The 12,504-nt window shown below is 36.0% G+C and overlaps 1 protein-coding gene across 1 annotated transcript in view; it reads right to left on the bottom strand.

Moving 5' to 3' along the window:
* Positions 1-12,504, bottom strand: part of ERP44 (endoplasmic reticulum protein 44) — a 92,321-nt gene that overhangs the window by 46,086 nt on the left and 33,731 nt on the right. Inside the window, exons 3-4 of the mRNA XM_060014432.1 lie at positions 11,730-11,769; positions 6,782-6,897 (exon numbers count right to left, since the gene is read on the bottom strand). Of these exons, the coding sequence (XP_059870415.1) occupies positions 6,782-6,897; positions 11,730-11,769 (156 nt within the window). The remainder of the gene's footprint in view (positions 1-6,781; positions 6,898-11,729; positions 11,770-12,504) is intronic.

Raw genomic sequence — 12,504 nt, 5'->3', positions numbered from 1 at the left:
ACAACAGTGAGAGGCCCACATACCGCAAAAAAAAAAAAAAAACAACTCCTACTCTTCCTTCAGGTCTTGTATCATTGCCTCAAGAGAGGACCTTCCTATGCCCCTAGACTAAGTCAGACTTATTATCTCATAGCACCCAAAACCTTCCCTTCAAAACAGTTATCCCAATAAGCAATTGTGTATTTATTGCTCTTGCCTTTCTGGGTGTGTTTGGCTCACTGCTATATCTCTAGAACCTCCCACACTGCATTCTAAAGGGCAGGCATATTAAAAAAAATGTGTGGAATAAATGCATAACAGTATCTCAGTGAAGATAACTGAAATAATACATTCAAAAAGCATGCCTAACTCCAAGTAAGCACTACATCAACAATAGTTTTTCCCAGCAATTTGACTAGAAACTTTTTACAAGACCTTTTCCAAGAAATAACACTATTACTATGAACGGAAGTTCTGGGTGACACACTGAGCCGGAAACAAGAGAGACAGACTTAAGTATCAGAAGGCAGGACAGAGTGGGTTGCCACAATGCCAGACAGGTGATTAATAACACATATGTGAGCAGGATGATATCTTGATTCTGAGGTCACCTTCTGGTTCTGCTAGGAAGCTTCATAGAGAACTTCTGCCTGACAGAAACTAATCCTGAAGCAGCAAGTAGGTACACTTGGCTGGAAAGAATACTGTAAGGAAATAAAGACCGTAAGTAGTAAAACTTTTTATTTGCAAACAGTATAATTGCCTAAGTAGAAAATCCTATGGGATCTACATAAAACTTATTAGAACTAATAAGTACCAGTGTACAAGATCATTATACAAAAATCAATTGTATTTCTATATACTAGCAACAAACAACAGAAATAAAAATTTGAGTTTTAACAAATGTACCATGGTAATGTAAAATGTCAACATTAGGGTAAAGTGAGTAAGGAGTATAAGGGAACTCACCGTATTATCTTTGCAACTTCTCTGTATCTCTACATTTGTTCCAAAAATAAAAAGTTTATTTTAAAAATATCATTTACAACAGCATCAAAAAATAAATAGTGATAAATATGACAAAGATGTGAAAGACATGTAGACTAAAACATTGCTGAAAACTGCAAAACATTGCTAAGAGAAATTGAAAAGACCTAAATAAATGGGGAGATATACAATGTTCATGAATTAGAAGATTCAATAGTGTCAAAATGACAGTTCTCCACAAAGTGGTCTAAGGATTCAAAGTAATCCCAATTAAAATCCCAGCAGTCTTCCCCCCCAACACCCCCTTTGGCTAAAAATTAACAAGCTGATTCTAAAAGTCATACAGAAATCCAAAGCAACTACAGTAACCAAACCACTTTGAAAAAAATTGCAAAGTTGGAAGATTTACACTAATGACTTCAAGACTTATTTATAAAGCTACAGTAATCTAGAAAGTGTGGTATTGGTGTAAACATAGACAAATAAACAAATAAATCATAGACAAATATATCCAGTACAGAATAGAGACTAGAAATAGATCCATATATATATGGTCAGTTGATTTTAACAAAGATGCAAAGTTAGTTATTGAAGAAAGGATAGTCTTTTCAATAAATTATGTCAGAACAACTTGATAACTATTTGCAAAAAATGCATTCCAATCCATACATTGTGCCACATGTAAAAATTAACTCCAAATGCATAATAGACCTAAATGTAAAACTTCACACTATAAAATGTATGAAAGAAAACATAGCAGAAAATCTTTGTGATCTTGGGTGAGGCAAAGATTTCTGAGATACAGAATTTAAAAATATAATCCATTTTGTAAAAGGACAAATTGTACTCCATCAAAATTAAGAATATATGCCCTTCAGAAGATACTCTCAAACAAAACTGGAGATCTCACACTTCCTGATTTCAAAACTTATTACAAAGCTACAGTAATAAAAGCAGTGTGGTACTGGCATAAAGATAGACATATTGACCAATGGAACACAACAGAGAGCCCAGAAATAAACCCTCACATATATGGTCAAATGAATTTTGACAAGGGTGTCAAGTCATTCAATAGGGAAAGGACAGTCCATCAACAAATGGTATTAGAAAAGCTGAATGTACACAAGCAAAAGAACGAAACTGGATCCTTACCTTGCACCATATACAAAAATTAATTTGAAATGGGTAAAGACCTAAACATACCACCTAAATGATTAATACTTTAAAAAGAAAATAGGGGAGAAAAGATTCGTGACATTGGAGTCGCAATAATTTCGTGGATATGACCAAAAGTAAAGGCAACAAATGTAAAACCAGATTAACTGGACGTCAAAATTCAAAACTTCTGTGCAAAGGACATAATCAACAGAGTGAAAAGGCACCCTATGGAATGGAAGAAAATATTTATAAATCCTATTATCTGATAAAGGGTTAATGTCTAGAATATACAAAGAACACCTACAACTCAACAACAAAAAATAAACGGATTAGAAAATGAGCAAAGGACTCAAACAGATTTTTCACCAAAGAAGGTATACAAATGGCCAAGAAGGACATGAAAAGATGCTCAACATTACTAATCACTAGGGAAATGCAAATCAAAACCAGGATGAAATATCACTTCACACCGTTTAGGATGGCTGTTATCTCAAAAACAGAAAATAAGCGTTGGCAAGGATGTGGAGAAATTAGAACCCTTGTGCACTGCTGGCAGGAATATAGAAGTTGGTACAGCTGCTTTGGAAAGCAGTATTGTGATTCCTCAAAAATTAAAAAATAGAACTATCATATGATCCAGCAATTCCACTTCTGGGTATACATCTGAAGGAAATGAAAACAGTATGTTGAAGAGATATCTGCACCCCTATGTTCACAGCAGCATTATTTACAATAGCTAGGACATGGAAACAACCTAAGTGTCCATCGATGGATAAATGGATAAAGAAGTTGTAGGATAGCCATACAACAGAATATCATTCAGCCATCACATGGAAGGAAATTCTGACACACGCGACAACACGCAAGTACCTTCAGGACATTATGCTAAGTGAAATAAGCCTGCCACAAAAAGACAAATGTTGTATGATTCCACTTTTACCAGGTATCTAGAATAGTCAAACTCATAGAAAAATAAAGAGGAATGGTGGTTACCAGGAACTACGGGGAGGGGGAAATAGGGAGTTGTTTAATGAGTATAGCATTTAAGTTTCACAAGATGAAGTTCTGGGGACTGGTTGTACAGCAGTGTGAATATATTTAATGTTACTGAACTGTACAATTAAAAATGGTAAAGATGGTAAATTTTATGCTCTGTGTATTTTAGCACAATTAAAGACACTCTTAAGAGAGTAAAGTGGGAGAAAAAGAGCTGCAAATTACACATGTAAAAGAGAACTTGTATAAAGAGTTCTCAAAACCCAGTAAGAATTTATTATAAGAAATTATTACACCTGTTAATAATTTAACAGATCTGATAAATTAAAAAGATTGACCATACCAAATGTTGGCAAGAATATGGAACAACTTGAACACTCATACACTGCTAGTAGATGTGTAAAATAATACAAGTACTTTGGAAAACAGTTTGGCAGTTTCTTAAAAAGTTAAATATACACCTACCATAAGACCCATATATTTCACACCTAGGTATTTGCCCAGGATAAATGAAAACATGTGTATAGAGGGTTGTATCTGAATGTTCATAGCAGCTTTATTTATAATAGCCCAAAAATGGAAACAACCCAAAGGTCTGTCAACAGGTGAACAGTTAAACAAATCATAGTATATAGCCATACAATGGAATGCCACTCAATAATAAAAATGAATAATACATGTAACCATCTCAAAATAACCATGCTGAGTCAACAACAACAACACACACACACACACACACACACACAAAGAACACATGATGTATGATTTCACTTATATAAAATCCTAGAAAATACAAACTAGTCTATAGTAACAGAAAGCAGTTCCATGGCCCCCTGAGGATTGACAGGGGAAGAGAGGGACCACAAAGGAGCACAAGCAAAATCTGGGGGATGACAGATATGTTGACATCTTGACTGTGATCATGGTTTCACAGCTGCATACATGTGTCAAAACATTAAATTGTATAATTTAAGCTTGTACAGTTTATTATATGTCAATTATACTTCAATAAATCTTTTCTTTTTTTTTAAAAGCAAATCCTACCAAAGAACAATGTGCCTAACAGGCATTTCTCTCCAGACCACAGGACTCTTACGGTCCTTCCAGTTCAAAACCTCTATAATTCAACTGGCACATGAGGGGTTACCCAAAGTACAGTCTGTCATACAATCTCAAAGAAAGAGTGGAAAACATGAACAAATCATCAGGAAGGATTTCATAATGTCACTTTAAAAAGTGAAGAATTACACAGAAGGGAAAAAATATTTAGGGAAAATACACAATGTCTCAGATATAACTTTCATTAGTAAAAAACTAATTTTGTAGATATCTCTGGTGGATCAAAAAAACATCTTAACTATGGCTATTTACTCCCATAAAAAGAGAACTTAATTACTAGCAATGATGTCAGATTTATCTCATATGTTAATATGTCTAGAAGTAGAATAAATGATATGTATTGTTCAACAATAGTTAATTTTTCTTTCTAATAACTGTAAGCTTGAGAGCATAATTTCAGATCTTATACTCCAAATTCAGTGGAAAGTAGGCACTGTTGTCTGTACTTTAATGTCTAATTAAATACATAAAGAATAGAAAAATCTGAAGTGAGAGTCCAAACCAAAAACATCATGTTCTCTGTCAGTGAAAGGTGGGAGGAAAGATGCAGAAAGCAGTGTGGAAATGCAGGCCATGCTTGCACTGACAACCTTTTATTGCTCCCTTCATCGTATCTAGTTATGAACCACAGCAGATAGAAATGTGGGGTATGGCTTAGAAGATTTTGAAATGCTCTGCTGTTAGCCGTTTCTGGGATTTTTTTACCAGAAAATCCCCAAAACGTTTGTCGAATTGAACAGAAAAGAAGCAAATAGGTCTAGGAAGGCATTTGGTCAGGAGTTCTGGATTCTCAGCCTGCCATGACTAGACAGTAGGCTGTATGACATTGGTTAAGCCACTTTATTTCCATTTCCTCATCAGCAAAGTGAAAAGTTAGTGTACACACACACACACACACACACACACACAGAGAAATTCTACTTGTCAGGTGAAATGTAAAGGATAGGAAATTTGCACAATGGGAGTTTTCCATAATTCAGGACAACTTATCAATAACTCAATGCAACAAGCTTTCACTTTTTTATTATTTTTTTTAATTGGAGTAAAATTGCTTTACAATGTTGTGTTGGTTTCTGCTGTACAGTGAAGTGAATCAGCTATATGTATACCTATATCCCCTCCCTCTCAGACCTCCCTCCCACTGCCCTCCATCCCACCCATCTAGGTCGTCACAGAGCACCAAGCTGAACTCCCTGTGTTATACAGCGGGTTCCCAGTAGCTATCTATTTTACACATGGTAGTGTATTTATGTAAAACCTAATCTCCCAATTTGTTCCACCCTCCCCTTCCCACCCTGTGTCCACATGTCAATTTTCTACATCTACATCTCTATTCCTGCCCTACAAATAGGTTCATCTGTACCATTTTCCTAGATTCCACATATATGCGTTAATATATGATATTTGTTTTTCTTCACTCTGTATGACAGACTCTAGGTCCATCCACATCTCTATAAATGACCCAATTTTGTTCCTTTTATGGCTGAGTAATATTCCATTGTATATATGTTACCACATCTTCTTTATCCATTCATCTATCGTTTGACATTTAGGTTGTTTCCATGTCCTGGCTATTGTAAATAGTGCTGCAATGAACACTGGGGTACATGTGTCCTTTTGAATTCTGGTTTTCTCAGGGTATATGCCCAGTAGTGGGATTACTGGGTCAAATGGTAGTTCTATTTTTAGTTTCTTAAGGAATTTCCATACTGTTCTCCACAGTGGCTGTATCAATTTACATTCCCACCAACAGTGCAAAAGGGTTCCCTTTTCTCCACACCCTCTCCAGCATTTATTGTTTGTAGATTTTTTGATGATGGCCATTCTGACTGGTGTGAGGTAATACCTCATTGTAGTTTTGATTTGCATTTCTCTAATAATTAGTGATGCTGAACGTCTTTTCATGTGCCTCTTGGCCATCTGTATGTCACACACACACACACACACACACACACACACACAGAAATTCTACTTGTCAGGTGATACATAAAGGATAGGAAATTTGCACAATGGGAGTGTTCTGTAATTCAGGGCAACTTACCAATAACTCATTGCAACAAACTTTTAATCGTAACTACAGCAAATTACACCTCAAAGACAGTCTAAGACAATCTTAGTATAATCTTTTAAACAACAGAAACCACCCCAAAGTCTGAGATCGTTTTATCTGAAATTACTACAAATAGTATTTTTGCATGATTCTAAAACTAACAGAAATCCTTTTCTTTCCTAAAACTATATTTCAATTTTATTTATTGATTTTGGTATTTGCTTTGGTAGAAAACCAAAATGATTTACTACCTCTATGCTTGCACTACTATATTTTAATGAAAAAAAATTTTTTAATCCCTCACACAGGCAGAATGGAAAGTAGTGTTTTAAGTACAAAAAGATTAAATATTAACATTTTAACCAAGGTCACTAGAACATTTTGGCTTGTTCTCTACTTAAAACAGAGCATTAAAAAAAAAAAAAAGTGTGTGTGTGTGTAGGAGAGGTGGGGACAGGACAGTTTCTTCCAGACTTCCTATAAGGTACTTACAGTGCTGATCACAATCAACTCTGGCAAACACTACTTGATTTTCATTTGGATATTCTTCCTTAATGACATTGGAAGCTTCCTCAAAAATTGGGTGCAACATCTGGCTGAAACGACACCTATGCACAGAGGAGGATACCAATTAAAACTGAAAATCAGAAGCAATAAAATTTTATTGATATTTCTGTTGTTATCCATTCATATTTAGCATATAACAATAAACAGAATTAACAGTCACACTGTTAATTCAGGAATCCTGATGTCATTCATTGGAGAGGAAAACAATTTTGAATTCAAAGACTATTCCATTTCAAAGACTGGACAAATAATTTAAAGATTCTGTTTTTTTCCACTGGAAGAAAATGGCCAATATTATGGAGCACAAAGCTAAGGACCTCTCACAGCGGCAATGAAACAAGTCTGAAATAAGCCCTCTAAGATGTATCTACTTGGACGTGTAACTACTAAGACTCAGGCATTTATGAAGGAAATTCGTTTTCTCCAAATAACATATTTTTAGACTACAAAATCTTTAAAATGGTAAGTTTATTGCAAATATTAGACTGATTCACCTGACAAGTTCCGTCAAATCTCATAGGCAAGTTAGCATACTAAATAAATAAGTTTTACAAAAATGATATATGGGGGCTTCCCTGGTGGCGCAGTAGTTGAGAGTCTGCCTGCCGATGCAGGGGATGCGGGTTCATGCCCCGGTCCGGGAGGATCCCACATGCCGCAGAGCGGCTGGGCCCGTGAGCCATGGCCACTGAGCCTGCGCGTCCGGAGCCTGTGCTCCGCAACGGGAGAGGCCACAACAGTGAGAGACCCGTGTACCGCAAAAAAAAAAAAGATATATGGTATAGAGTGAATTTCCCCCTCAAAATTTACCTCTGGTTAAAATGGGCTTTTGTATCTATAAACTCTTAAATATACTAAATTCAGGAGCAAAATTTTTTAATCCCCAAATGAGACTTTCCTGTCCATGTTTCCTTTGTCTGTAGTTTTTGTTTTGCTTTTACTTTTAAAAGGGGGCACAAACTCCACAATATTCAGGAAACTTGACACCTCTAATTCTGACTGCCCCTTAATCAGGCCAACCACTTCACAAATATATTCTATGGGTCATTAAAGGGACCTGATAAGAAAGAGAAGAATAAGAATCAGCACACAAGCAGCTGGGCTAGAATGGTCATTCTCATATGAAAAAGGTATGCAGTATTTGTTAACAACAACAACAACAAAACTATAATTGCTACTATTGCTTCCTGAGCCCTTTGCCATCAAGAAATTTACTTAAATGAAGCCAGTGAGCTCTTTAATCCACATGTGATTAGGTCATACATATTAACTATAATTCAACAAAAATATTATTAAAGCCTGTGGAAGGAAAACAAACTTTATACTTCTTCCCTATTTCTTTCTGTATGTAACTCTTCTAGCCCACTCACCTGACTTCCTAAGGAGATGTCCTAGAATATACCAGGGAGACACAATCTGTATCTTCAATCTCTCGCTTTCAAGTGGCTCTTTCCTCTTTTAGCATTCTTAAATCTCTCCCATCTGGGATAGGTGGGTGGGGTCTGCGGATATCAGGGACCGTGTCTTATTTGACTACATATTCTAATAAGCATTTCAGTAGATGTCTGTTAAATGAATAAACTGATAGACTGGAGGAACTGGAGAGGCTAGGACCACAGCTTTGTGGGTTCTTACAGTTTGCTGAAGATAGCGTTCTAGAGGGCCAGGGAGGCAAGGGGTAAGGACTGATAAATGGTTTCTTGAAGAATTAGGATATGGCCTAGTAAAGAATCAGTGGACAGGCTCCTGGCTTATGGGCAAGGTAAAGACAGATATTAATGGCTCCTTTCTGGATTGTCCAGTTTGCTGCCCAGCAAGCACTTAAGCACAGATTCATGTTTAAAATAGGATCGGTTTTAATACCAAAATGTGAAAGGGGAAGATGAAATAAAAATTCAATTGCAATATTACTGTACCTGCATACATATGGAAAGTTACATTTATAAAAGTAACACAACCAAAGCAAATAGATCTATTAACAGGGCCTTAAGGGTCATCAGAATCCAATCTCCAATCTAGTACTTGAATCGACCCTTTACAAATCAACCAAATGGGTAAAAGTCTCTGCAGGGACAATTTAGGGGCACCTGCTAATAGTATAACCTAGTGGGGAAAAAAATAAGCTTTGGAGTCAGACATACCTGAGTTTAAATCCCAGTTCCACCACTTACTAGCCGTCTGACCTTTCTGAGCCTCAATTTCCTCAACCTAAAACGGAAATTATAATACCTACCTGCAGGGTAGTTCTGAGCATTAAAAGCAATATATGTAAAGAGTCTGGCACATAACAGCATTATTAAGTTCCTACTATGGTTTACTGTCCTCTCAGGTATATTTTTAGGCAGATCTATTAGAGAATTCTTCCTTAAACTGTACCACATCCATAACTTCCAGAGGGAACTCAGAATCCAGCCTTTGAGGCCACACAGTGTAAGTCTATGTCCTATAGCCAGTTACCCAAGTTTTTTCAGTTGAATAAAAGAGTATTACTTTATGAACAATTCCAGGTATTCTTTGGTAATATGTTTCTCAAATAACTGCAGTTATTCCACATTTCCAATTCACTTTTTGCAACAAGGTCGGTGGCATGTTCTATTTCGTTTTCTTATAACACACAAAATCCCTCCATCAAAATAACTGCATTCTAGTTTTAACTCTGCCATAATCTAGTCAGGTGATTGTGGGGAAATACTTTACTCCTCTGGATCTCAGTTTTTTCTTTAAAAAGGACTGAATTAAATAATCTTCTACCAAATGTTGTGGCTAATGTTACATCTGGATAATCTTAATTTACCTCGGAAAATGCTTCCTTTTGTTGTACATTTTATAAATGGTATTTTCTCTGTATATCTTCAACATTTTACTGAAGTTCTTCAAGTACAGATACTATATAGCATTCATCCAGTAAATATTTATTGTTAATAAATATAATAAATAATATAATAATATAAATAAATGATATAATAAATAAAATAAATATTTATTTATTATGTTAATACTTATCTGCCAAGTATTATGCAAAGTGCTTGGGGATTCATGTTGAAAAAAGATAGATATGGTAACTTTTCACAAAGCTACTAATATAGTAAGGAAGTACCAACTAAACCACAGCATACAAGTGTTATGACTGGGTAAGTATGTGGTGTTATGAGAAGATATAAAAAGGGTTCCTAACCTGACTTAAGAGTAGGGGTAGGGGTACTGATGTAGGAAGGTGACCTGGAGAAAGTGGCATCTAATCTAAGACTTGAAAGATGATTCAGACTTAAGGAAGTAAACAAGTGGGTAAGAGAAGAGAGATCCATTCAGACAGAGAAAATACCATGACTAAAGGTCCAAAGATGAAAGAATACAGAATATTACATAAACTGAAAGACATTCAGTAAAACAGAACAGAATGTGGGAGTGGAGAGAGGCAAGAGACATAGCTACAGAGGAAGGAAGGGACCAGGTCATCAGGGGCCTCCTAGGCAAAGGTAATAGAAAACATTTAAGGGTTTTAAGATGAGGTGTAAACTAGTCCAATTTGCACTTTAGGAAACATACTCTGGCTTACTTTGTAGTTAACAGAATGGAGACACATAGGACTAGAAGCACAGGAAATAAACTAGGAGACTGTCACAGGAATCTAGGTAAATTGCAGGACTGTGGCCTGAAGTAGGGTAGTGGCATCTACTAGGTAGTAAGCCAAAAAGGGTCATATAAGATACAGATTGTCTAGGAATAAGGATCATGTGAGTGTTTCAAACTTCTCTCCAGCTGAAGCTCCCTTCTTCCGATCCCCATGCCACATTCTTTAACATCTGCTACATATTATGCCCTTGTAGATGCTGGGAATACTAAGTAAGACATCTCTGCTCTCAAACTCTGTTTAGAGCACAAAGATGAAAGACAAGACAAAACAAACAAACAAAAAAAATGGTTCTAATGAACCTAGGGGTAAGGACAGGAATAAAGACCCAGACGTACAGAATGGACTTGAGGACACAGGGATGGGGAGGGGTAAGCTGTGACAAAGTGAGAGAGTAGCATGGACATATATACACTACCAAATGTAAAATAGATAGCTAGTGGGAAGCAGCCGCATAGCACAGGGAGATCAGCTCCATCAGCTCGGTGCTTTGTGACCACCTAGAGGGGTGGGATAGGGAGGGTGGGAGGGAGACGCAAGAGGGAGGAGATATGGGGATATATGTATATGTATAGCTGATTCACTTTGTTATAAAGCAGAAACTAACACAACATTGTAAAGCAATTATACTCCAATAAAGATGTTAAAAAAAAAAATGTAGCAAGAAAAGAATGTGGTACATAGGGAACTATATGAACACATAAGACAGAATCCAATTCAGACAGGGAAAGGAGTAAAGGCTTCCTAGAAGTAGTAAGTAGTAGTAGATGGTATATGTTATAAAATGTCAACATTATTTTTCCTTCTAAACTTGCCACACCCACATCCTCACCTCCAAACACTGCCTTACTCCTCAGTCAGGAAAAATAGAGAATTGCAATACGTAATTTTGTGTGTGTGTGTGTGTGTGTGTGTGCGTGTGTGTGTATGTGAGAGAGAGAGAGAGAGAGAGAGAGAAAGAGGGAGAGACAGAGAGATCTGAGTTTTTATGTTACCTGCTTTTATTTTAAAATGTGGGATAATGGAATCAGGTATATTTTCTCTCAAAACAAATGCTCACCAAATTGAGCTGCTTCATCTTTGAATGAACCTTAATTTATTTTTATATATGGAATATTGTCTCACCAAAAAAAGAGGCTTCCCCACTTACTCCTTTCTAGCAAAGAAAAATCACCTCTAGAAAGTTTAAAAAAAACTTAATGATGCACTCCCCCCCCGCCAAAAAAATAAGATATTACTTACCAATCAGCATAAAAATTTACTAAAGCAACATCAGCATTGTCTGAAATTGAAAAACAAAACCAAATAACCTAAGTTACTCATGCCTACATAATTATGACATAATTAAAGATATGGTTTTCATCATGGTCTTTTTCCATTCTTAAAGGCTCACTAAAAATACACAGTAACTTATTTCTCACTCAGAAACCCATACAGAGAGTCATGGACAGCTTATATAATTTGTGGGAGTCCCTATTCCTTTTTTCTATATCGTCCTCCATCTTAATACCTCCACTGAATGAATATAAAATAAACAGAATCAAACCCAGATCAAGCAAGTAAGCTTCTAAATAGCTTACTCTCATAAAAAGTGAAGTGGAGTGATTAGGATTTTAATAATCCATTTTTTGACCTTTCATATTCATGAATAACCGAGCTTTGCAAATAAAATCCTATTTCAGAGAACAGACTTGTATAACTAATCTATTTCTAAAATTCAGATGCCACCTAGTTGCAACAAGTAATCTACAAATAACAGTGTTGCATAAGATGTACCTTTTCTGGTTCCTACCCATTTAACAGTTATTCTCTGTTGTAAAATATAACAGTATTATTTGCATATCCGGATGTGAAGACATGAGAAAGATATATCTGTTCCTTTTGCCTAAACCTAACAAAGAGAAACTTAAATAAACTCAAGTACTCAGTACTCTCACACACACACACACAGACACACACACACAGAAACCATACCCACAAAGATACTCTAGAATTTGCAAGATAAAAGGAGTGAAGA

The sequence above is a fragment of the Delphinus delphis genome, chromosome 6 (genome assembly GCF_949987515.2).
Source record: "Delphinus delphis chromosome 6, mDelDel1.2, whole genome shotgun sequence".
Taxonomy (NCBI): domain Eukaryota; kingdom Metazoa; phylum Chordata; class Mammalia; order Artiodactyla; family Delphinidae; genus Delphinus; species Delphinus delphis.
Note: the sequence above shows the minus strand (reverse complement) of the source record. Positions and strands in the feature narration are given on the sequence as shown.